General features: G+C 44.6%; 1 protein-coding gene across 1 annotated transcript; it reads left to right on the forward strand.

The window, feature by feature from the left end:
* Window positions 1–15,694: 15,694 nt before the first annotated feature.
* On the forward strand, window positions 15,695–19,085 carry LOC136482336 (transcription factor SCREAM2-like). Its single transcript, XM_066479542.1, has 4 exons — window positions 15,695–16,815; window positions 17,958–18,185; window positions 18,402–18,572; window positions 18,768–19,085. Exons 1-4 carry the CDS (start codon window positions 15,748–15,750, stop codon window positions 18,852–18,854), a joined length of 1,554 nt encoding a protein of 517 aa, XP_066335639.1. The 5' UTR covers window positions 15,695–15,747; the 3' UTR covers window positions 18,855–19,085.
* Window positions 19,086–26,065: the final 6,980 nt, after the last annotated feature.

The following is a 26,065-nucleotide window of genomic DNA, read 5'->3' on the forward strand; positions in this document are numbered from 1 at the left end:
ATACACCAAAACCCACTTAGAGGCCTAGATGCACACTTTCAGATATGATCGAAGATGCTTGATGAACAAGTAGATGATCTTAAAGAGATTTGAGATGTAAAGAGTACATGTGAGAGAGGTTAGGTAGATGTTGTTAGGTTAGAAATTAAGGTAGATTGAGCTAAGACTAGGTGTACTTGTGTAGAAGGTGCTTAACTCATGATCTTAAGTAGTGGACAACTAAGTATGTGTCAGCTATGTTTCCACTGACAATCCATTAAGAGGTGATGTATGGTCCATCAAGGCAATGCCAGAGTGTAGTGCCTTTGGAAAGGGAAAGAAGACAGTCAGTCAGTGTGGGATAGACAATCTGTCTGGTTGACAGATAGTCTATCTAAGAGCGAAGGACGGTTTGGCTGTGTAAGGCCGAGGGTTTTAGTTTTAGGTGTCTCTAGAAGTGTTGACTGATATTCCATCTAGCTAGGCTAAAGTGTTGTGTGGTTGAGTGCAAAAGTCATGTAGGTTGTTTTATCGCGTCGCTGGATGGTTTGGCCATTCGATGGATAGTCTTTGGGGACATCACAAACAGTTTGTCGATGGTCAATAAAGGCTACGTGGTGTGGTTTTTCTTGTGTTGCAACAACAAAGTGTGGGTTCTACTTGAGGTGAACTAGGGGCGGTGCTTATGGTTGTGTAAGGGTGCCTTGCATCAAACTTAGGTGCATTATGCACTAAGGGAAGCTAGGGTTTGTGAAACTGACATTGAAATTGCATTTGCCCCTATGTGGGTTTTGGTGTATTGATGACATCCAAATTAGGGACTAATGAGATCTTAATGAGATATATTGCAGCTTTAGTCCCTTGAAAGATTTAAAGAGTTGATCAAAGATGAAATGGTATCCCTTAATTCTTCAAGTGCAAAAAGCGGACAAACCCAAATCGCTTCCCAAAGCTTTTTTGTTTTGTTTTGGGTTTAGGTATGCCATACTATAAAGAGGGATGCAAGTTTAGGTGGTCTGAGGAAAATAAAGTGCTCAAGTATAAAAATAAAATCAAAAGAGAGACACAAAATCACCTCACGAACACTTGGACATAGTTTGTGGACTTTTGGTAGTCGGAAGTCCCGACGTTTGGTGTCGGAAGTCCCGGCGCTTGCCGACTTAGCCACAGCCCCCCCCCCCCCCCCGCTCTAGGTATTGTTTGGATCCTTTTAATTAGTATCGGAGCAAGGTCTTCTTTTAGCGCTTCACTGCGTGAGAAGAAACAATGTCGGAGACCGACAAGATGCAAGCTGACGCCACCGAGATGGCCAAGAAGATAGATGAAGAGTTGATGGCTACTCAAGTCAAGTTCTTCCAAGATAAAATAAAAAAGATGCAAGATGAGATGAGCAAGATGAAGGAAGAATTGATCAAGAAGGTTGATGACGCAATAAGTGGCAAGAATGGTGCAACAAGTGGCAAGAATGAAGCAAACAAGGATGCCGCTAGTGATATTGGAGCCGGTGGGCATGCTCATGGAAAGGAAATATATTCAAACATGAACTTCGACTATGGACAACTCATCAAAGGTTCATCTCTATATACTCCTTCTACAACATTGGCAAGCCACCTCACTTTGATGGAATAAGATACACCGATTGGTCTTACAAGATGAAGATGCATCTCATTGCCGCAAGATTTTGGGAAGTTGTGGATGTTGGTGTGATGATTCCTACCGATGAAGATAGAGAGATAACTCTAGAAGAAGTGCACAATCTCCATCAAAATGCACAAGCCATAGCATTGCTTGTGTCAAGCCTAGGTCCGGATGAATTTAGGAAGGTGAATGGAATGAAAAGTGCAAAGCAAATTTGGGATACTTTGAAAGTGTCATTTAAAGGAGATAAGAGTGTGAGAAAATGCAACATTGAGTTACTTCATAGTGAATTGGAAAGATTTGTATTCTTGCAAAATGAAACAACACAATCCATGTTTGATAGGCTTATGGCATTGGTCAACCACATAAGAGCTCTTGGAAGCACCGAATGGGATGACAAGGTTGCTAGAAAGATGTTGAGAACCTATAGAGCCAAGAACAACATGCTAGTGTCCATGATCATGGAAAGGCCCGGTTATGATGAGATGACACCCCAAGAAGTTTTTTCAAAACTCAAGCATCATGAGTGTCTAGATGAAGATGCAATCAATGCTCACAATCAAAATCCTAATGCAATGGGATACACACAAGAGTGCAGCCCTTAAAGCAACTCAACAACATGAAGGTCAAGGTTCAAGTCAAGAGAAGAAGAAGAAAGTGAAGGATGATTCCTCAAGTGGAGAAGAAGATTTTGATGCGGAGGTTGCATTTGTGATTAGAAATCTTTAAAAGTTTATAAAGAAGAAGAGCAACCGCAAGACCTATGGTGATGGAAAGAAGAGGTACAAGAAGAGGTTTTGCTATGGATGTGGTCAAACTGGTCACTTCATAGCTGATTGTCCTAATGAGAAGAAGAAGCATAAGCACGATAAGGATGAAGACAAGAAGAACAAAGGCAAGAAGAGAGGTGAAGCTCATCTTGGTGAAGAGTGGGAGTCAAATGATAGTGACTCAAGTGATGATGAGAAGAAGAAGGAAGCCACAAATATCGCCATCCACCACTCTTCCTCACCGACCATGATCTTTCCAGACTCGACTTTACCACAAAAACTCTTCCCCAGCCTATCTTCATCACCGAGGCTCTTCTCCAACCTCATCGATAATGACTGCTACACTCCAACTTGCCTCATGGCTAAGGGGAGAAGGTACATGTCTCATCCAATCCCTCTAGTGATGAGTATGATAGTTGTGATGAGAACATAGAAGAAATTGAAGCAACTATTATAAAGAAATTTGGTAAAAAGGTCTTCACTAAAATAAAAATGATAATGAAGAAATTAGAGAAGAGGGATAGATGCTTAGAGATGCAAGGAGATATAATCACTCAAGAGAGAGAGAAAACCTTACACTTGAAGCATCTATCACCGAGGAAGAGATGAAGGTTGAGAAGTTAACTGTAGAATTGTCTTTAGCCAATGACTCAAATGGGAAATTCACTAAGGAACATTCCTAGGTTAATGATCAAGTAGCTAGCCTCAAGAATGAGAAGAGTATAGCTCAAGAAAGCCTCACAAGCTTGGAAGAAAAATACCAAAAATCTTGAGCTAAACTATAGTACTCTTTGGGCTAACACTTCAACTTCTACTAAGGCAATCGAGGACTCTATTGTCTCCACTAGTAATAGTTGCAAAAGATGCTATAAAATTTATATGAATGCATATGCAACTAACCTTGTTGAGTTAGTGAAGAAAGACAAGGAGATTCATATGTTGAAGATAATCTTGAAGAATGGGTGCAAGTGTCAAGAGCAATCCAACAAGACTATATACAAGTCATCAAGGCACTCATCAATCAAGGAAGGCATTGGCTACAATAGGTATGATGGAAAGGACAATAAAAGGAACATGATCAATGGTGTGCCTTGTGTGAAGTTCATCAAGGGCGTTGCTCTTGATGAGCTTATATGCAGGGTCAACAACAAGGTCTACATTCCCAAGATCCAACCTACAAGTGATAAGACAATCAAGACGAAGCAATCTAAGCCCCCAAGCCACAAGCACCACTTTGATGGTGCTATGCTAGTGACTATATGTGTTGTTGGGGCAAGGATGGCAAGATTGTAGTCAAGTATGTTGGTGTCCAGAAGAGGAAGAAGATTATGAGTGTTTGGGTGCTCAAGTTTTATATGACTAACCCCCTAGGACCCAAATCCTTTTGGATACCTAAAACAAAAGCTTGATTTGTCATTGTAGGAATATTCCTCTGGTGGAACAAGTTGGGTGGTGTATAGTAGATGCACCAATCATATGATCGGAGAGAAGGACATGTTCACATCATTCCAACCTCGTCATGACCAAAGTGGAAACATTATGTTTGGTGACAATGGAAAAAGGAGAAGTTCTCAGTTTGGGTAAAATTACTATCTCAAATGATATTTCCATTTCCAATCTTTTACTTGTGAATTCATTAAGATACAATTTGTTGTCCGTTTCGCAACTTTGTGAGATGGGCTACAATTGTCTCTTTATGGATAATGGTGTGGAAATCTATAGAAGGGAGGATTCCTCTATTGCATTTATGGGTCATTTAGAAAGAAAACTCTATCTAGTTGATTTCACATCAAATAGAGTAAACCACGAGACTTATTTAATGGCAAAACCTAGCATGGGTTGGTTATGGCATCACTGACTTACCCATGTTGGGATGAGAAACTTGGCCAAACTTCAAAAAGGCGAACGCATCCTTGGACTAACAAATGTTTCTTTTGAGAAAGATAGGATTTGTAGCGCATGCCAAGCGGGAAAGCAAGTTGGAGCTAAACATCCTGTCAAGAATGTTGTGACAACCAAAAGGCCATTGGAATTGCTTCACATAGACATATTTGGACCCGTTGCTTATATAAGTCTTGGTAGTAACAAATATGGTTTTGTAATTGTAGATGATTATTCTTGTTTTACTTGGGTATTCTTTTTGCGTGACATGAGTGAAGTTCATGGCATATTCAAGAAGTTTGCAAAAAGAGCTCAAAATGAGTTTGATGTCAAGATCAAGAGAGTTAGTAGTGACAATGGGACAGAGTTCAAGAACACCAACATTGAAGAGTTCCTTGATGAAGAAGGAATCAAGCATGAGTTTTTGGTTCCATACACTCCACAACAAAATGGTGTTGTCAAGAGGAAGAACCGAACGCTCATTGAAGCCACAAGAGCAATGTTGGATGGATACAAGACTCCAACCAACTATTGGGTGGAAGCGGTTAGCACGACATGTCATGTTATCAACCACTTATATCTTCACAAGAAAAGGGATAAGACCGCCTACGAACTTCTAACCGGTAAAAAGCCTAAGGTGCACTACTTTAGAGTTTTTGGATATAAGTGTTTCATACTTAACAAGAAATCAAAAAGCTCAAAGTTTGCACCAAAGGTTAATAAAGGTTTCATGCTTGGTTATGGTACTAATGAATATGGATATCATGTTTTCAATAAAACCACCGGTTTGATTGAAATCACGGTAGACGTGACTTTTGATGAAACCGACGGCTCTCAAAAGGAGCAAGACAATGTTGAGATTGTAGGTAATGAAGAAGCTCCACATAAAGCCATCAAGAAGCTTGCAATTGGTGAAGTAAAGCCGATCAAAGATGAAGATGATGACAATATTGTGCATGTTGATCTTGATCCAACCACTCATCATGTTTCATCCAATGAACATGATGAAGCTTCCGCAACAAGAAATGATCAAGATGGGAGATCAAATGAAACACAAGGTCATTCTCATGAATATGTTGTCAACAATGAGCAAGCTCAACCTCAACTCAACAATGAAGAAAGAAGTGAAGACAACCCTCCAATTGATCATGACCATGATGATGGCCCCATCCAAAGATCAACTCAAGTGCCACATCCTAGAGTGCATCAATCCATTCAATGGTATCATCCCGTTGATAACATATTGGGGAGCATCCGACGAGGGGTAACGACACGTTCTCGTTTAGCAAGTTTTTGTGAACATTACTTGTTTGTTTCTCTTTTGGAACCTCATAGGGTGGAAGAGGCACATGATGATCCAGATTGGATGATAGCCATGCAAGAGGAGTTGAACAACTTTACTCGGAATGAAGTCTAGTCCTTAGTGGAAAGGCCCAAGCAAAATGTGATTGGAAGGGTCTTCCGCAACAAGCAAGATGAGCATGGCGTGGTGACAAGGAACAAGGCAAGGTTGGTGGCTCAAGGATTCACTCAAATTGAAGGCTTGGATTTTGGGGAGACCTATGCACTGGTGGCTAGGCTAGAATCAATTCATATTCTACTTACCTACGCCTCTCATCATGATTTCAAGATATATCAAATGGACATGAAGAGTGCATTTCTCAATGACCCCCTATCTGAGTTGGTGTATGTAGAGCAACCACCGAGCTTTGAAGACCCCAAGTTTCCCAACCACATCTACAAGCTCAACAAGGTGCTCTATGGGCTCAAACAAGCCCCTAGAGCTTGGTATGATTGCTTGAAGGATTTCCTACTCAAACAAGGGTTTGAGATAGGAAAGGCCGATGCTACTTTATTTACTCGCAAAGTCAATAATGATATCTTTGTTTGCCAAATATATGTCGATGACATAATATTTGGTTGTACTAATGTGGCTTTTTGTGAGGAATTTAGTAGGATTATGACAAATATATTCGAGATGTCCATGATGGGAGAGTTGAAGTTCTTCCTTGGATTTCAAATCAAGCAACTCAAGGATGGCACTTTCGTAAGTCAAACCAAGTACACCAATGATATGTTGAAAAAGTTTGACATGGACAAGGCCAAGCCCACCAAGACACCCATGCCAACCAATAGACATCTTGACCTTGATCAAGGAGGAAAGAACATTGATCAAAAGGTATATTTCTCCATGATTGGATCCCTCCTTTACCTTTGTGAATCTAGGCCCGATAGTATACTTAGTGTGTGCATGTGTGCAAGATTTCAAGCTAATCCAAAAGAATGTCATTTGATGGCCGTTAAGAGATTTTTTTGGTATTTAGTGCACACTCCTAATCTTGGCTTGAGGTATCCTAAGGGCTCCACTTTCGAGTTACTAGGCTATTCCAATTCGGACTATGTCGGTTGCAAGGTAAATCAAAATAACACTATCGGGACTTGCCAATTTATTGGTAGGTCTTTGGTGTCTTAGAGCTCTAAGAAGCAGGACTCCATTGCTTTGTCCACCGTTGAAGCTAAGTATGTGGCGGCCAGTGCTTGCTATGCCCAACTACTTTGGATAAAGCAAACCCTCAAGGACTTTGGATGTGAGTGAACCAAGATTCCTCTTTTGTGTGACAACGAGAGTGCCATTAAGTTGACAAACAACCCTATAAACCACTCTCGAACAAAGCACATAGACATCTGGCATCACTTTTTGAGAGACCACGAAGCCAAAGGAGATATCACAATTCACCATGTGAGCACCGAAAAGCAACTAGCCGATATCTTCATAAAGCCCCTAGACGAGTCAAGATTTTGTGCTTTGAGGAGTGAGCTAAATATCATTGATTCTCATAATGTGGCTTGATGTCTTGCACACACTTTGTTTGATCTAGTTCGGAGAAAAGAATTGAGAAAATATTGTGTGACACTTTCAAAATCTATTTTATAGCTTTCATATGTGACTATTGCTTTGTGTTGAATGTTTGAAATCTAGTCACATGTGAAAATGTTGTGTTCATCATATTTTTGCCCCATATGTCATGGTGAGTTCGAGCTAGGAAGTTTTGATGTTTCCTGCGTCAGAAGTCCCGGCTCAGGCCGGAACTCCCGATGCAGATCTGAGTCGGTGCCCCTTTGACCGTCTGTTTGACCGCGTCTATTGACCCTGGGTTAAATCGCTTTCACCCGGCCTAGCCCGTTACCGCAGTCACTTTCCCCTCTCGCCCGTCCCTCTCTCGCTCGCCCGAGCTGCCCATGCATCTCCACTACCACCGCTCCTACCCACCGCTCTAGTCGGCACTCTCGGGGCTGGAGCCCCCGGGACCTCCGGCTGCTCCTCGCCGCCCAGGACTCCTAGCTTCCCCACCTCCTCCCGATGCCTCCTCATTGGTCTTCCTCATCCCTAGTGTTTTCGTCGACATCTGGTCGCCTTCCCATGGTGTGGTGGTTGCGGTTCTGCTCGCCCTCGGCGCCATTGCTACGGATTTCACATCTCTTCCTCTCCTTCCCTTGTTCAAGGTACAATCTTGGTGTCCCGAACCCTAACTCCAATGTACCTTGGTTTTTGCCTCTTTTCTCCTTCTATTTCTCCTCCTCTACCTTCCTTGTGTGGATGCATGTCTCGATGTGGCGTATCGTGAATGGATTCGTGACCTTGTGCGTCGGGAGTCTTGGCCCCCATCGGGACTTCTAACTTTGGCCGGGACTTCTGACCCTAAGGTCACCCATCCATTCATGCTACTCCATGTCTAGATGTTCATTCCTTTATTTTTCCTTGATTTTTAGTTTCTCTTCATTTTCCCCGCGGCGATGGCTTCCGATGGTGATGACACTCCTCCACGTCGTAGTGAGAAGCGTTCCAAGAGGAACCAAGACCATGCCGAATCCTCTCGGCCGACTGGATGCACCAAGGCGTCACTCCCTTGTGATGCAGCTAGTGGTCGTGGGGCTCGTGCTCGTGCTCAAGCCCAAGCTCTAGCTCTGCCCATTGGTGCTGCTGCTCGGGAGTTCGTTCGCGGCCTCGGCGATGTGCCTGTTGTTGATCCTACTGAGGAAGCCCTTGATCAAGAAGGAAGGACTATTTCTAAAGATGTCTACACCATAACTCCCTCTGCTCCAGGTTATTTTGGGGCTAGACGGTTGGTTCCATTAGCCGGTCCTACTCCATCCATCTGGGAGCAGGAGCACACTCCCAATCTCGCTGGAGGATACACACCTCATCTAATGGTGGATTACTGTCACTAGGTGGCTGAGATTCATTGCCAACGTGCACATCTCTATGATGAGCCCAAGGATTTAAGGATTGAGTACCAGTTTTTGTAGCCGTTTCACTTTGATTTCTACCATCATTTGATGTACCTCTGCTTCATCAACAGGCATGAGGCTCCAGTGATTGCCATGAAGTCCATTGACACCTATGAGCTTGGCAAGTTGAAGGGTTTGGACATGAAGCAGCTGCTCCGTGATTTGAGGAGAATGGGATTGTTGCCACTGATGGAGTTCCACAAGCTATGGAACAACGAGATTATCTATCAGTTCTATGCTTCCTATCACTTGGACACTCATGAGGATACACATGTCATTCATTAGACCACCGAAGGCAAGCACTACACGGTTTATTTCATTACCTTTTCTCGCCTTCTTGGTATGGACTGCAAGGATCGCACCTCCACTACCATCACTGAGATTTTAGCTCTTGCTATGGATGAGTATCAGTACATGTATTTAGATGGTCATCGTGCTGATGGGAAGACCATTTGGCTAAAGCCCTACTACTATGTGCTCAGCAACATTCTTTGTTAGATCTTGTATCCCAAGATAGGTGACTTTACTAATCTTTGTGAGGATTCCTAGGTTGTACTTGATTGCTTTGGCAATGAGTTCACCAAGTTCTCCATCAGTCGTTATATTTGAGACAAGATTTTCATGGCTAGTGAGGATGTGGTGAAGCACTATCCGTATGCTCCTTTCATCATGCATATCATTGAGCACGTGTTAGGCATTCACTTCCCCACAAATGCCCCTCATAAAGTTCTCAAGCTATCCAACCAGACATCCCTTCAGGCAAAGCATGAGTTGGAGGAGATTGCTAAGGGCAAAGGCAAAGGCAAAGGTGCTTCGGGTTCTTCCTCCCGCCGTGCTTCTCCACCACGTGCTTTGCGCTCTCGCCGTGCTCATAGTGAGGAGCCTTAGTCCTCCTCTTCCTCTGGTGGTAAGCCCCCAGCAAGTTCAAGTTCTTCATGAAGTATATGTTTGGAGCTTGTTGTGCTAGCGCGGAGCATGAGCAAGAGTTGCTTGTGAGGATGCATCGCATTGAGCAAAAGTTGGATATTTCCTCCGCACCACCTCATGACTTGGAGCCTCTTTGAGATCCCTTTGAGCTTTATGATGACGCTTGCAAGGAATTCTATGGTGAGTCATCTGCTCAGACTTGTCGTCGTGGCAAGCAACAAGCCGGCGCTGAGGATGAGGAGTACATTGAGGATGATGATGACGACGATGATGATGATGCTAATGGTGGTGACCATGATCATGATGAGGACTACAACATCAAGTAGTCGGTTCTTCTACGCGGCCTACCCCTTTTGGCACTTGTTGACAAAGGGGGAGTGTTAGGCTTTCATCTTATTGTAATAGCTTAGTTGATTGATTGGATTTCGAGATTTTAAAACTCTTAGCTTGTATGAACTATGTCGTGTGGTGGCACTATGTGATGGGCAACTATATATCTATGTGTGATGGATGATTGTAGGACAAGTAATGTTTATCTATCTTTTTAGCTATTGTGTTTGTCTCTATATGTGATTGATGATTGTTATTTTAGATGGCCATGTGTTGCTTTGAGTTTTTACTTTGAGATCTTGGCCATCATATTCTCTTTCACTTATTGTGTGAATATAACATGTCATATTGCATTGCTCTTTCACGGATATATATTTGTTCACATTCACTTGTTGCACCCCATAAATTGCAAAATTTAGGGGGAGTTTTTGTTTTTTATATATGCAAATGATGGATAAATGATCATCATTGAAACTCAAATTCATTGCATATATTAAGGGAGAGCTCTCTATAAATTTTGGGGTTCAAAAGCTTTAAATTCTTACATTCTTATGAAAGCATAAGTTGGTTGTCATCAATTACCAAAAAGGGGGACATTGAAAGTGCATTTGCCCCCTATGTGGGTTTTGCTGTATTGATGACATCCAACTTAGGGACTAATGAGACCTTAATGAGATATATTGTAGCTTTAGTCCCTTGAAAGTTTTAAAGAGTTGATCTAAGATGAAATGGTATCCCTCAATTCTTCAAGTGCAAAAAGTGGATGAACCCAAAGCGCTCTCTAAAGTTTTTTTTGTTTTAGTTTTAGGTTTAGGGTACTATAAAAAGGGATGCAAATTTAGGTGGTCTGAGGAAGATAGAGTGCTCAAGCATAAAAATAAAATCAAAAGAGAGACACAAAATCACCTCACGAACACTTGGACATAGTTTGTGGACTTTTGGTAGTTGGAAGTCCCGGCGTGAGCCAGGAGTTCCAGCTATCGGAAGTTCTAACGTTTGGTGTTGGAAGTCTCGATGCTTGCCGACTTAGCCGTAGCCTGACTACGCACCTTCACCCGTCTAGAGTCTCGATGGGAGTCAGGAGTTCCGGGTGCCGGAAGTCCTGGCTCCCGCCGAAAGTTTCGACGCTTTGGGACTTAGTCGCCTAGCTCGCCATGTCTATCGAGAGTCCCGATGGAAGCCAGATGTCTCGACTGCCGGAAGTCCCGGTGACCGCCAGGAGTTCTGACGATATGCGAGCAAACCTAGTGGACTGTCTACGTGAACAGTGTTTTTGCGTAGAGCCAGAAGTTCTGGCAATCTGTGTTGGAACTTCTAACGTAGATCTTAACGGTTGGATTCTACTATGAGTATAAATAGCTCTCTCCTCTCTTCTAACCATGACCCGCTCATTAATTGCTCACCAACCTTCATCCAAAATAGCTCCCAAGCATTCAAGCCGCCCCTCTCCTCTTCCTTTTGCTCCAATCTTTGATTCCCCTAGGGTTCTGAGTGAAAGGAGAGTGGACTGAGTGAGAAAATCACTTTGGTAAGCTTGAGCACTCGATTTCTTCGTCAAGCCAGTTGGATTTACATCTATAACTCTTGGAGCTTTGATCCTAGCCAGCTAGGCATCGCCCAAGAGCTTCCATCTTGTGGAAGAGACTTGGGAAGTTTGTATTACCCTCGATTTCTTAGTGGAAAGCTCGAGTGACCTTTGTGGTTGCTTTGAGAGAGGCAAGGAGGTGGAAGAGACTCCGACCTTTGTGGTTACCTCAACAACAAGGACGTAGGAGCTCCTTTGTGGGGTTGTCAAACCTCGGGATAAATCCTTGTGTCCCGCATGCTTGTTGTTGTTGTTGAGATTTGTACTATCATATTTGTTCTTGGTGGTTTCTCTTCCTCCCCAAATCCCTTCTTAGGGTTTGGACTCGATCTATGAACTAGTGACATTCCAGCATCAAAGGATCAACCCCAACGCTTCATCTTACCACTGGGAAGTGGGGTTGTAAGATAACTTGCACTCAAAGTTTTTTTAGAAATTGTAGTGAAATTCTCATAGGTGTCGGAACTCTCGGCTGTTTGAGTCAGAACTTCCGGCTGCCAGAAGTTTTGGCCCAAACTGTTGGGACTTCCGACTATCACTGACATTTGACTTTGAGATTACACATAAATTTTTAGATACACCTATTCACCCCCCCTTAGGCATTGTTTAGATCCTTTCAGACATGCATGGTGTTTATCTTCAACACAAAGATTGAGCTACATGGAGACAAGAGAGGGATGAAGAGCTTACTTGTAGGGAATTTAGATCTAGAGCATTCATGCTCAAGCTCACCTTTCATGGATTCCCCACAACCATGAGGGAGAGGACACAGTTGGTATATTTAAACACATAAATAAATCCACAAGCGCATGGATACCGATGTAGCACTTCACCGGAAAGTATTCTAGAATATCGAACTCAAGGAAACGTGTGTGAATTTAACTAAGTCTTAACTTAACCCAGAGTAGCAACAAGGCTTAAGATAAATAGGAGCGTAGAGGGACTCACTAAAGTTTTCTAGTTCTAACTTTGGTAAGTTATGTCTTCTACTGTTCAAATGGGGATATTAGTAAGGAGAAACACATGCAGAGTATGTTTTCCTAGTAAGTAGGTCCTGCTCGGCCTACAAACGAGAGATGGTCTACAAAGCACTCAACGAGGCTTTATAGTCACCCTTGTGATCTACCACTGATCCAGAATGTAGGGTACATTCATGAGTAACCGTGTCTAAGCGCCACGCTTACACTACGAATACTACTCTAACCCAAGAGCGACAAGGATTAAAGTACTCATAAAGAGTCACAAACCTGATGAATAATATAAACACGATACTTACTTTAATTAGAAGTTGATTACCAGAGGAATCTCAGAAGCAAGCTCAAATAGAACTTGCTTCCACTAGGTACAAGCCATAGAGAGAGCATCGATAGGCTGGCACTTCCTCCAAACTCTTCCCTCACTCTCTTTCTCACTATTTCTAATTACAAAGACTAGATCCTAACTTGGAGGACTAATCGTCTCTTGATTGCTGGCTCTGATCCTGGTGATGAGGATAGGAATTGTGGCTTAGGGTTTCTGAATTTCAGGATCTACCCTGCTAGAGAAGGTACCGGGGCATATATATAGGTGGCCACGTCAAATTTGGACCCTTGGATCAAACCAACCTTGAGCAACGACGTAGATTTGATCTTTAAGGCGGTGGAGAACCGACGTTCGAAGGAGGGGCTAACATGTGGGACCCATAGGTCGGCCGGCCTATGGGTAGGGCCAGCCGACCCCACATGTTGGCCTCTTAGGCTGAGTCACGGTGGTTTGGTTTATGGAGTGTTCTGGAGTCTTTCCTAAGTCAGTTTCGTCATGGATAATCATGATTTCCTTTGACGAATAGGTCCTCCTTGACGGTTTTCTAATTAAATCCTCCTACAGTCATGAATTCACCAAAACTAGTGGAACTCATTAGTTTAAAACATTACACCTATGTTGGGGATCCATTTTAATCATTTATGCTGGGTATATTGATGGTTTATTATTGACATTAACTACCGTCAACAGACACCAAGGAAGAAGAGGATGAAGATGATCACTTAGGGAGAGGCACTTCCTTCATGAAAACACAGAAGGATTAGAGATTTGAGATGAACCATGAGAGAGATTGAGAGAGAGATCATGAGCTCACACTAGGGTTTGTTCTAGCTTATGTTGATTTCTTGAGATTCATCTTCTTCACCATGCCTTCGTGAGCATTCCTCCAACCCTCGATCTATCTCACTCACCTTGCTCATGTTCTTTCTTCTTTTAATCTTGTTCTTAGTATAGAGAGAGGGAGAGAAAAGAGTGGTAATGAGATGAGTGGAGAGGGGGCTGATCTAGTGGTCTTGCACCCTCTCCATGAGCTGATAGGTGGGGGTTAAGGGGATGGAAAGGGTGACAACACAACATTTGCATGTTGTAGTGCCACTAGTGTCCTAACGAACATTCCATTGTGATGTGATGAATAGTCAGTGTGATGTGAAAGATAGTCCATTAGGGCTATGTAAACTCTGATAGGCTGACTGATTAACTTGTTGGTTGGCTGGCTAGCGAACAGTGCATAGGGATACTACGGATAGACCATCTACTAAACCCTAAATGTACATATTGCTGAGCTTCTTGACTTGGTTGACTTGGAGAGGCTTTTAGGACACATCCATGATATGTGGTGGGTCCTCTGATGTTTGGGCAACTCTCGACTCAAGTCATTCTGATGGGTTTCTCCTTCTTTAGCAAAAAGGCGGCCCTTGGTGATTGTTTTGACCCCCTTTGACTTAGGTGCATACATCACTTGCTTCTACCTTGCTCACATGTTGGTGAGATCTTGAGGCTCTACTCCCTTGTGGCTCGAATTGGAGGGAATGCTTGAGGATCTTGGGTCGGGCAAGGTTCCACTTAGGGTTCCTTGGTTCAAAAATCAAGTATCATTCTTGAGAAGGTTAGGGTCAAATGACTAAGGACAACCATTTAGGAATAGGGGATGGTCGATAAAGATGCATCATGAGGTCGAACCAAGGATCGAATCTTGTCCAAACATAGGGATGTAGGAGGCTTTCTCCTGGTTGCACCTCAGGTTGAAGCTAGAGGGTTAGGATGGAAGCTCAACTTAACCTTAACAAGGGTATTTAGTAAAGTTTTGTTTGGGTGGTTTTTGGGTTATGACAATGAGCCATACTCGAAAGACCGATGACCCGCAGCATCGGGAGACCTCAACCGGATGGAGTATCTCAACAGCTCAGTAGACAAGACATCGACTAGATATGCTTAGAAGCCAATGAATCTGTAAAGATCTAACTAGATTTGAACCATATTCCTCATTGTAATAAACTAGGACAAATCGGATCCAATCAAGGTTCTTCGATGTAAGCCCTACCCCCGGACTATACAAGGGGGTGTAGGGTCCCCTTGATCGACAATCTGGTTCGTACCATTCCACCGCATATTATCAGCATCCCCACTCCTAGCGCATGATGTATAAGTAAGTTGTTTTACACTGGTTGTAGAGTACCCCGTACCAATATAAATTCTTGTCCTGCGTGATACATTGATCTCTAATCGGATGACAAATCCTACAACATTAGGTGATCAACATGATGTATTTTCCTCCACCAACAACCTACAATACATAGGCCAGCAAGGTGGTGTATTTTAGTAATATCGCTTATTTGTCTCCATGCTTTAATTAAACAAGTAACCGATACTTTACATCTAAAGATATAGATACACAGCAAAGCGATTTCTTGGAATGTTATATATTTTTACTAGAATTAGTTTACGTTTTTTTGTCGCCATATTATTTTGTCACAACTTAACGCTAGTCTATCAGTATGACGCCTATACAAGCTGGCATTATTAATTTCTATCCTAGAGCCGAACAATTTTGTCTAGAGTAGTGGCATGTTTGCTTGTCCTCGATGCAAGCTTGTGTAGCACAAGTATCGTCTCAAGCGTCCGATCTTGAGGGCAAGGTCCGGATTGCTTGCGAGAGAGGCCACGTAACAAACGTGCCCGAGTAGAAGCAAAAGAGGCATTTCAGGCTGAAGGGCAGTCTCGTCTTTTCATGCTTGTCTACTCTCCATCGTCTAGCGTAATTATCGTCTCAAGCGTCCGATCTTAAACGCATGGTCCGGATTAGTGGTGAGAGAGGCCACGAAACAAACACGCCCAAGTAGAAGCAAAAGAGGCATTTCAGACTGAAGGGCAGTCTCGTCTTTTCACGCTTGTCCACTCTCCACGGTGCCAGTACACAGTACTTCGGCTCCATACATATACAGGCACTGCCGCACTGCTCTGCCAGAGAACTCAGACGAGTCCGCTGGTCCGCCCGCTGTCCTCTGCAGCTCTGCCACCCCAAGAAAGCGAGGAACGCGCGCCGTCATGCTCCCGCAGTTCGGCAACCCGCTCTGGGTACCGGAGAACGTCGACGACCAGCAGCAGCAGCACGCGCCTCCGCCGACGCCCATGGGGTTGGTGACGGTGCCGGCGCAGGGGCACGAGGAGCAGAACCTCCTGGCCCTGGCCTCCGCCGCCGCCATGGGGGTCGGTGGTGTTTTCAGCTCGCCGGCGGTGTTCGATGACGACTGGTGCTTCGACCCAGTGGCTGCGGCCGCCGCCGCCGGCGCGCAGGGGCACCTGCTCCTGGCGCCGCCGGCGCCGGCGCCCGGCGTCGGGTCGCAGATGTTCTCGCTCTTCAACGTTGGCGGCACCGCGACGTTCGACGTCCACGGGTTCGACCTCGGCCTCGGCGGCGGGGCCGGTGGCGACCTGGTCCCATTCGCGGGCGCCGGGAACGCGTCGAATTCCGCGTCCTTTTCCCTGATACCGGCAGGGAACGCCGGCTTCCTCGGCTCATTCGGTGGCTTCGGCACAGCGCCGGTACAAATGCCAGACTTTGGCGGCCTCGGGGGGTTCGACGTGTTCAATAACGGCGCCGGCTCCTCCTCCGCGGCGCCCCCTCCTGCCTCGGTGTCCCTGACGGCGCCGTTCTCTGGGCGCGGGAAGGCTGCTGTGCTCCGCCCGCTGGAGATCTTCCCGCCCGTGGGCGCGCAGCCGACGCTGTTCCAGAAGCGCGCGCTCCGCCGCAACGCCGGCGAGGAGGACGACGACAAGAAGCGCAAGGCGGAGGCCATCACCGCGGCTGCGGGAGCTTCGTCGGCCGGTGGCGGTGACACGGTGCTGGACGACGCCGACGACGATGACGGCTGGAGCATCGACGCGTCCGGGCTCAACTACGACTCGGAGGATGCCAGGGGCGTCGAGGATAGTGAAAAGAAGGACGGTAAGGATTCCAACGCCAACAGCACGGTGACAGGCGGCGGCACCGGCGACGGGAAGGGTAAGAGAAAGGGGTTGCCGGCGAAGAACCTCATGGCGGAGCGCCGTCGCCGGAAGAAGCTTAATGACCGGCTCTACATGCTCCGGTCTGTCGTGCCCAAGATCAGCAAGGTGAGAATTGTACCCTTGCATCTATTTGTTAATCGGTTACTGTGAATTGTAGGTCGTAATTTAGCTGAATTCTCCGCGTTTTGGTAGCAATTAGCATCTAGCATTACTATGTTTGCTTATATTGGTAGATGTTTCATGGAATTGATATGTGAAGCTAGTGTACTCCATGGTGCAGTAAATTGTTTGTAGAGATGTCGCTCATATAAGGTGTAGTTGTTCCCTTAGAATTGTAGATGCAAGGTGATTTTTTTTTTTATAAGAAGAATTCTCACATGGTTAGCATCGAGGCTCTGGCATTGTAACGTGTGTTCATGTCATTTTGGTATGTTTATGCTATTGATTTTGTCAAGCTGTTGTCCATGTTGTGATGAATTTTTTGTCATGAACTGTTGGTACGCACATCTCAGGTGCAAATTTTACCAAGATGGCAGATGTGTGTGCAGGATTTAGCCATTTAAGACTTTTCTATGTTCATCTAGGGATAGCCTAGCTTTCTAGGTTCTATAAGTTGCACATCCTTTAGTTCAAAAAGATATATGGATTAGCATCTACCATTTCAATTTCTGTTTAGGTTTTGATGATGCTATGGGTAGTGCTTTGGTTTAGGTTGTGACTTTGATTATGTGCATTTCTTTCTTTTCTCTTAGAAAATTAGCTCCTGTTCTATTTCTTGCAGTTATTGTTGCGGTTAAGGGAACCTCTTTGTCGAGTGTCTTCATGACTAGCATAGCAAAATTTAGATTCAATCTGTCCATGATCTCTGTTCATAATCTGTCCTGCATACAGATCACTATCCATCAGTGTCCTTTGCCTGATTCCAGTGCCTCTTTCTCTGTTTCGAGTCAATCATGCAACAGCTTGCACAAATACAATACAAGATCTTCCCTACATCTCTGCTGTTACAATTTGGTTCAGATCAAAGGGAGAATTTCTTTCTTTCTTTTTTCCACCATAAAACAGAAAGGCATCAGTTATGGTGTAATAGTGCTTTCTGCATGACTAGTTTCAGTTATCTGTTTTGCGCTGAGTACTTCACCTTTAGTCTTATTGGTACATCCTTTATTATATGATATCATATCACTAATGTTACTTGCTCCTTTTGACCGGCCAATGAACTGATTGTTTCTGTTTGCAACTGGTAGATGGACAGGGCCTCCATTCTTGGCGACGCAATCGAGTACCTGAAGGAGCTGCTGCAGAAGATCAATGATCTTCAGAATGAGCTGGAGTCATCCCCTTCCACAGCCTCACTGCCTCCAACACCCACAAGCTTCCACCCTCTGACTCCGACGCTGCCCACTCTGCCATCTCGTGTGAAGGAAGAGCTGTGCCCAAGTGCATTGCCTAGCCATACTTCTCAGCAACCAAGGGTCAGTATATGTTCTCTCTGAATCCACACTTTATCTGTAGCTTTCCTTCATATGGAATGGTGTGACAGAACTTGTCATGACACGGTATCATGTTCTTTGGTTAAACAGAATATAGCTTCAGCTGTAATATGGATGATTTATGCATCAGTTTGTGTCACTGTTGTCATACTGGTTGAAGCATTTAGCTGACTTGCACCATTTCTACTGCTGCAACAGGTGGAGGTTAGGATGAGGGAAGGCCGGGCAGTCAACATCCACATGCTCTGCGCTCGCAGGCCTGGTCTTCTGCTTTCTGCTATGAGGGAGATCGAAGGCCTCGGTCTCGATGTCCAGCAAGCTGTTATCAGTTGCTTCAATGGATTTTCCTTGGACATCTTCAAGGCTGAGGTAATGTACAATACAATTGCACATATTTTTCTTGTCATTCTCACTGTCAGAATCTGACACTTACATAGCTATCCAAAAGGACGGTGAAGATCATGAACAAGCTGTCATGTTCTAACGGCTTGAAATTTGGAATTTGTTATTTGTTGCCACATGAAAATAAACTGACATGGACCCTTATTGTTTTCCTCACTGCAGCTATGCAACGAAGGCCCTGGGCTTCTGCCAGAAGAGATCAAGTCCGTGCTCCTGCAAACCGCTGGGTTCCATGGCGTGATGCCATGATCTGGGACAACAAGACGGCTCAACCTACCGCCAAAAAGAAAAAAGAACAATGTAGCTAAGGGAAAGTTTACAAGAACTGGTGTTTCCAGTCTCAGTCAGGGTTTGATTTTCGACAGAACCAGCCAGCTTTTCGTCTTTTAACAGTTTGAGACACCTACAGAGTCCTGCTCAGGGTTTTCAGAACCATATCCGTTCGCTAGTCGTTTAATAGAGTTAAACAATAATGTCAGTATTCTCCTAGTCTGTTCTAGTTCTTGGTACATGTGTTTTGCCTTGTGCAGTTAGCTTTTCTCCTGCAACTCTGAATCGAAGTCGAAGTCGCGTCGAATGAAAAAGTGAACCATTCCTAAACAGCTTAAATCCTCTGTCAGATCTGTGTCTTCTCCCTGTATGGTGATCGGATCTTTCTGTTTGCCGTGGCTTTGCCTGTTTGTTGGGTTTGCAAAAGCCTGGTGGTGGCTGGTGCCGTTGCTTGCTGCATGATGCTGAGTAGTAACAGACACATCAGATCGAGGTTCAGGCCAGTTGTTGGAAGCAAGCAGCAGGCGGCGGGCTGGACCATGATACGGTGGGCCAAAGCGCGTCTTCACTGCATGCAGCCGGCCATCAGCAGCGCTGGATTTATTTGGCTGGTTTCCGGCGAGATCCGGGTAAAAGCTGATGAAAGATGAGATAAGAATGCGGTAGGAAGCAGGTTTCCACCCTACCCTGCTGGTCCTGGCGCGAGATGAGGGTGAAAACTGCAGTTTTCTTGCTGTGGAGTACCTGGAGTTGGTAACTTTTAGCTGTGGTTTTCCCAGTGCTGTGTTTCAGTGTTTGTGCACTTCCTTGGGTGAAATGTTTCAGCGCGGACAGTTGAGTCTCGGTGATTTTTCTTCGCGTGATTTCCAGCCTCTCTGATTCTGCAAGCAGTTCCTGAACCAAATAAAGGTGCTTGTCCAGGTGTCGAGAACTGCGTTGCCTTAGAGAACTGTTCGTTTCTCTGCTGTTGTCAAGGACTCGTACGTCCTCCCGTCGGCGGCCTCACTTGGCACTTAGCAGATGCAGCAGATCCAACACTGCAATGGCGCCGTGGCCTGACCTGACCCGGCCAGAGCTGCTTCGTTTCACCCATAAATGGCTGCACGGCCGCATGATTCCCCTTCATGGCGTGCCGCCCGGCCGGCCGTCCGGCGACAGGCAGCGGCTGCCAGAACGGCCACTGCCAGTGCCAGGGACGTCTCTGAGTTCCAATCATCAGCCTGTTTCGTTTGCTCGTATACAATCGTGAATTATAAGCTGGAACAATATTTTTCTCTCACACCTAAACCAACTAGCAGTAAATAATCCACGATCGGTTTATGGCCTGCCGAACAGTAGGCGTGCGTGCGTACAAGCAATGCATAGCGGCTCGTTGGAGTGCAATGAGATGAGATGCACGCATTCAATACGGTTCACTCCATTCCTGTGTGTACGCGCGCTTCTTCTCTCTCTCACACACACAGCAACTCATTTGTATCTTGGTATAGCTTGCTTCCATTCCTTCACAATACTCCCTCCATACTCAAAATTCAATTCGTTTAGGCCTCGTTCGTTTAGGGTGGATTGAGGGCCGGAAATAATCCAGCTGATCATTGTTACTATAAATAAACCTGTCATTCAATTCGGAACTGTTTCAGACATCCGTTGCCCCGGTAAACGAACGGGCCCTTAAAGGGATGAGTATGTCGTTCACAATTCAAGTCGTTTTGCATGCTTTAACAACGTTTTGGATGAAGTTGCCTCTGATCCTTTGTCTCCCGCCGCGCAAAAAACACACCAAACAAGGGATCGGACCGTGAACATCTCACCTCATGTGAGGAGCACTAACCAGTCTGGCAAGGAGTGTTTGTTGTGTGGAAGGAACCCAAAATTGTATTTAATAAGAGCAAATAGGGGAAAATACAACCTAATTAATTACTCCTTGGTACTCTAATCCATGTCCAAAATGACTTGAATTTTAAGTATGGAGGGAGTACACAAGACACCAGGACCACGGTCGCCTCCGCACTAGCTTGCTGGAAAGATCAAGTGTTCTCATGTGCGAGTGCCCCATACCTTGACACTAGCACACTAATGCCCTCCCCAAACCCTAGCATCCTGATGCTCTCCCCTAACCCCAGCAACAATAGAAGCAACAATAACATGTCCTACCATGGTCAACTCCTACTCCATATGCCTTGGAGATGACATCAGCCTGGGGGATCACCAGGGATTCCATGTCTGTGGCCTCGTAGGATTCAGGATGTGCCATGCATGGTGGGTGGAGGGAACCACGACGCCAGGGGCAGATAGCCTCGTTCTCTCCAGCAAGTTACTAGGACGATAGGACGACATTTGGAGGTTAACTCAAACTCATGCTCCGATATGTCTACTGAAGTTGGATTGTGTGAAGGTAAGGGGTAGTGGCTGTTGCGGCGAGAATGGGAAGAGGGTTTCACCTTTCACGTCCTCACAGGCCCCAAGCGAAAATTCAGCAACAATGAGGCAGAGATGTATTGAGCCCTAGTCCTAGATGATCCGCCCTGTTTCTCTACCTGACACCTGTCTAAGTAGAGTGGAAAACAAATTGTAGTAATTCAGATTATCCAATATCCTTATCAATGTAAATTACAAATATTATAAATTGGATACATAAGATAATGTATCCAAACTTGCTTTTCAATATGTCCAGTCTGATCATAACTTACAAGCCTACTTGCATTTCATGTTCTTCGTAGTAGAAAATAAGCAGTCGCAGCCCTTGGAGATACTGCAAAACCACAGCTGAGCAGGGCCTTCATTTGAATTCATATTGATACAAATATGAATAATGGTAGATATCTCGTATCATTGGTATTAGGGACCAAAGTCAATTCCTTTAATACCAGCTTACTTAAGGCTTCCTTTCGTCATCTATAGGTTAGGATGTGAAATGTCGTTGCACCTTCTCCCAATTCCATAATAAGGTTCAAACACACTACTAATTACAAACTTAAGCATATTTGTCTCGCTCCCTCCTTTGGGGTCACCGTCCTCTCACTCTGGCACTAGTTCTAGGGACCCTAGGTCTTCTACAAGTGCCTCAAGGGTTGGTGGTTCTACCACTGCTCTTGCCTCTTAGGTGTGTTGCGACCGGCATCTTTTTTATCACCATCATATATGGATCGCACCTAATAGGTTCGGTCCAACCCCAACCATCTATTTTGGACTGCTCGTTCTGCACAGGCCTGTCACATGCATCCACTGCTAGCCACCATGCGCGTCCACACCACCGGTGTGCCTGTTCGGTCAATCTCCAGCATATGAAATGTCTGTACTATTTTCATATTATGAGTTGTTCCAGTCACACTTGATTGTGATCAACATTCTCTTTCATGTGATAGATGGATGGATGGCTTGCTTTATAGTGGACTTCTGGTCTTATTTATATACTATAAATGAGCGAAGAAATTAAAAAATAACTGTTACCTAACAATTCCTTACCCACCAATATCAGAGCCGTTAGATGACTAAGTATCCTTAAATCTTACAGTCCATACTAATCTAACCGTGGGCCACACAACGTCTTACGCTTACATCTCACGATCTTAGGTGTTCCTGCCGTAGGAAATTTCACGGCCCCAGCTGGCCTGCGCCTGGTTTTTTTTTTCACCGCGATCGATGTCTACCCGCTCGCGTACCTGCCGGCAGTATCCCTCCCCTGTTGACTTCTCACGGTTACTCTTTTCTCTTCCGAACGCCGCCTCTTCTCCTTTCCCTCTCCATCGGCATCTCCCCTCCAAATCCTTTCCGCATAGCCTCGACGATGGCGGCGGCGTTGGCCCACAGCACCAAGAGACGAAAGGCCAGAGGAAATAAGACGCACCCTCCATGATGCCCTCCTCCTGCGCGGCTCCTGCGTGATAGCCATCAGGGTCTCCACGTCCGGCACGGCGGCAGAGGCCGCAGCCGCAAGGTAACATCGCTCGCTCCCGCTGGCTGCTGCCATCGTCTCCTAGGGCATTTGGACAGACATGCAGTGATGTTGCTGAGCTTCCCCGATCTTTTTGTCAACAAAATCTGCCTAGCGAGCACGAGGAGTCGATAGCTTTGAGTTTGTGGTCAGCGTGCTGCTTATTTGCTTCTTATCACTACTTTTAGCGGCCCTTACTGTGCTTGATGCTCCTGATTCGTTGCATGTTTTATGCTGCCGTAACCCATAGCGTCTTAGGAAAGATGTCTTTTCGTTAAAGTAAAGTTTAATTTAAAAATGTCACGTGGTCTTCTCCCCCAACTCCAGCAATGAATGAATCTGGCGGGCTTAGAAGAATTGCTGATCTCCTGCAGAGGAAAGACGTGTAAAGACAGGTAGCAGGACAAACGATACATCCGCACCTCAAAAATCAGGCGGCAGTTGGAATACTCTTGTAAATAATACTAACTGTCTAATTCAAATATGGTTGTGATAGCTTCTGAGATTTAATCCTATTTCTCATTGAGCTGAAGTTTCACTTTTTGTTCAGTGCACGTCAGATAGAGGAAATTGATATTTGACTGCTAATTAGTAAGGTGGAAATTTATCTACCGTGGGAAAAATTTTCTTAAATTCGTTATTTTGCATACCTGACCGTTCTGCACTCTGTTGGTTCTATTCTCACCATGTTTTAGGAACTTTCAATACTACAGAATAGCACTTCACTGTAGGCCTCATCACTGCCGAAATTAGGAGAACCGACAGTGTTGACCCTTCACTGCCGGTTCTTGGCTCTAAAAACCAGAAATTGATTTGGGATGTGACCGAATCGGCAGTGATGACAACTATCATTGTCGGTTTGTGTCTCTAACCGGCAGTGGCTTGACGGCCACATATCACTTCCGGTTCCAGCCAAGAGTCGACAGTGATTGGGCTCTATCACTGTCGGTTCTAGCCAAGAACCGATGATGATAAGCCTACAACACAAAAAGTTGCAGCCGTCCTCTCCTTCCTCCTCTCTTCTATCCCGAGAACAAAGACGCGCGTTTAGACCCTTCCCTCAATTAGTTGCGGCTGCTCTTCACCATGAAGTTAGTGCTTGGATTTTGAAGAATGGCTTGATCTTTTTGCTTTAAGGTTAGTAACAAACATCCACTCCTTTGATTTTGTTGCTTAATTAGCTTCGTTTTGATGGCTACATTGCTTGATTCTCATTCTAGTCCTTTCTCCATTCTACAGAGCACTTTTCCATTTGGATATTTGTGCAAGGCTCAAATTATGATGAATCCATCATCCAAAAGGTTGGTGTCTATGAACATATTTAAATTCCTAGCTAATTATTCCATGGTGGTCAAGATCATCATTGTTAGTATGTGATGCTATAATTAGTTCTTAGAAGTAGAGTAGATTCTTTTACAATTTGTTGAGAAAATTAATCTATGTGTCACATAACAACGCATTGTTTGGAGCTACATTGTTGTTCATGATCACTGTCTCTAATTTTAGACTTTTTTTAAAAAAAAATTAGTGTCTCTAGTTTTATGTGGCATGGAGTACAATAATTGTTCTTCATTATTGTGCAATAATGTTTTTATGGGGCTACATTTTTCAATTTATATGGGCATTGTTTGGAGCTACATTGTTGTTCATGATCATGTCTCCAATTTTAGTCTTTTTTTAAATAAGTGTCTCTATTTTTATGTCGCATGTAGTAGAATAGTTGTTCTTCATTATTGTACAATAATTGTTTTTACTACGATTTTCAATTTACAGGGCCGGGGCTACCAATTTCAATTGTCTAATAATTAGTGTACAATAACAGACAAGCGGTACATGCATGGCAGTCAGTCCAGTTTATCACCGATGCCAAAGCCCATGCTAGGAATGGGAACCCTGTCTTCTGCCCATGCAAAGATTGCAAGAATCAATGGAACTTTCATCAAATTGAGTCTATACGATCGCACTTGATTACCTAGAGGTTTCATGCCAAACTATACGATATGAACTATGCATGGCGAGGTTGGTGTGAATGTTCCGCAGGAAAACGATGATGATGTGGACATGCCTGACGTAGCCATCCACGAAGCTGACGAGGAACCCGGTGTCAACACAAAACCTATGGCCACAGTTAATAATGTGTTTAGGAACACGCTAGCTGACGACACTAAGGATAACGATGGCATTTCTCAGCTACTACGTAATGTAGAGACTGGATGTCTTAGTGAAAGACAACTGAGAAAGTTAGAGAAAATGAGACAAGATGGCAAAACACCATTGTATAAGAATTATCCAATGAGCACACTGCAAGCCGACATCATGCTGTTAGAGTTCAAATCAACAAACGGATTGAGCGATAAAGGCTTCGATCAGTTGTTAGGTATAATAAGAAAAATGCTCCCAGAAAAAAACGAGTTGCCAGAAAAGACATACTTGGCCAAGCAAATGATCTGCCCCATCGGCCTCGAGGTTGAAAAAATCCACACGTGTTCCAATGATCTGCCCCTTGGCCCAATGTACCTACATCAGATGTTCCCTTTCTAAAGATTGATGAAAGTTTTCAGGAGATATGTTAGGAACAGATTCAGGCTAGAAGGGGGCATGGTTGAAGGATGGTCAATGGAGGAGGCCATTGAGTTCTGCACATATTATCTAGGCATCAAAAGGGTCAGAGTTCCAGGATCTCATCACGAGAGAAGACTACGTGGCAAAGGAACGATCGGGGAGAAATCTGTTACAATAGACGACACCATTTCTTTCATACAGGCATAGTTCGCTGGTCTCTAGCAAGCCGAGGGTGTGATGCCATACATTGACGAGCACAGGCAATTGCTGCAAACTCTGTATCCGAGCAAGTCACAGGCTTGGCTGGATAAAAAACATAAGGAGGAATTTGTCAACTGGTTGCGATGCCACTTGCTTGGAATAAAGTTGAGTAATCAACTGGATGCCTTAGCCAAGGAACCTTTAAGTACATATCTTATGTACCAAGAGTATGAGATCAATGGATTCACATTTTACACAAAAAAGCAAGATGGAAATAGCACATACCAAAATTGTGGTGTTTGTTTTGATGCTCACGATGAAAACGGCAACGAGCAAGCGACATACTATGGTTTCATAGAGGAGATATGGGAGCTAGCCTACGGTCCTTTGAAGGTAGTTCTTTTTCGCTGCCAGTGGATCCGGCTCGAGAAAATCAACTCTAACCGCGAAGGGTTCACTACCGTTGATCTCACTAAGACCGCATACAGAGACGACC

This window comes from Miscanthus floridulus, chromosome 9, assembly GCF_019320115.1.
Source record: "Miscanthus floridulus cultivar M001 chromosome 9, ASM1932011v1, whole genome shotgun sequence".
Lineage (NCBI taxonomy): Eukaryota > Viridiplantae > Streptophyta > Magnoliopsida > Poales > Poaceae > Miscanthus > Miscanthus floridulus.

What these genes read in the sequence shown, in the direction of transcription:
- LOC136482336 (XM_066479542.1), top strand. Translation starts at nt 15,748, where the DNA reads ATGCTCCCGCAGTTCGGCAACCCGCTCTGGGTACCGGAGAACGTCGAC. An exon ending in ATACTTCTCAGCAACCAAGG is followed by an intron (nt 18,186 to 18,401) that starts GTCAGTATATGT and finishes CTGCTGCAACAG; the next exon opens with GTGGAGGTTAGGATGAGGGA. An exon ending in TGGACATCTTCAAGGCTGAG is followed by an intron (nt 18,573 to 18,767) that starts GTAATGTACAAT and finishes TCCTCACTGCAG; the next exon opens with CTATGCAACGAAGGCCCTGG.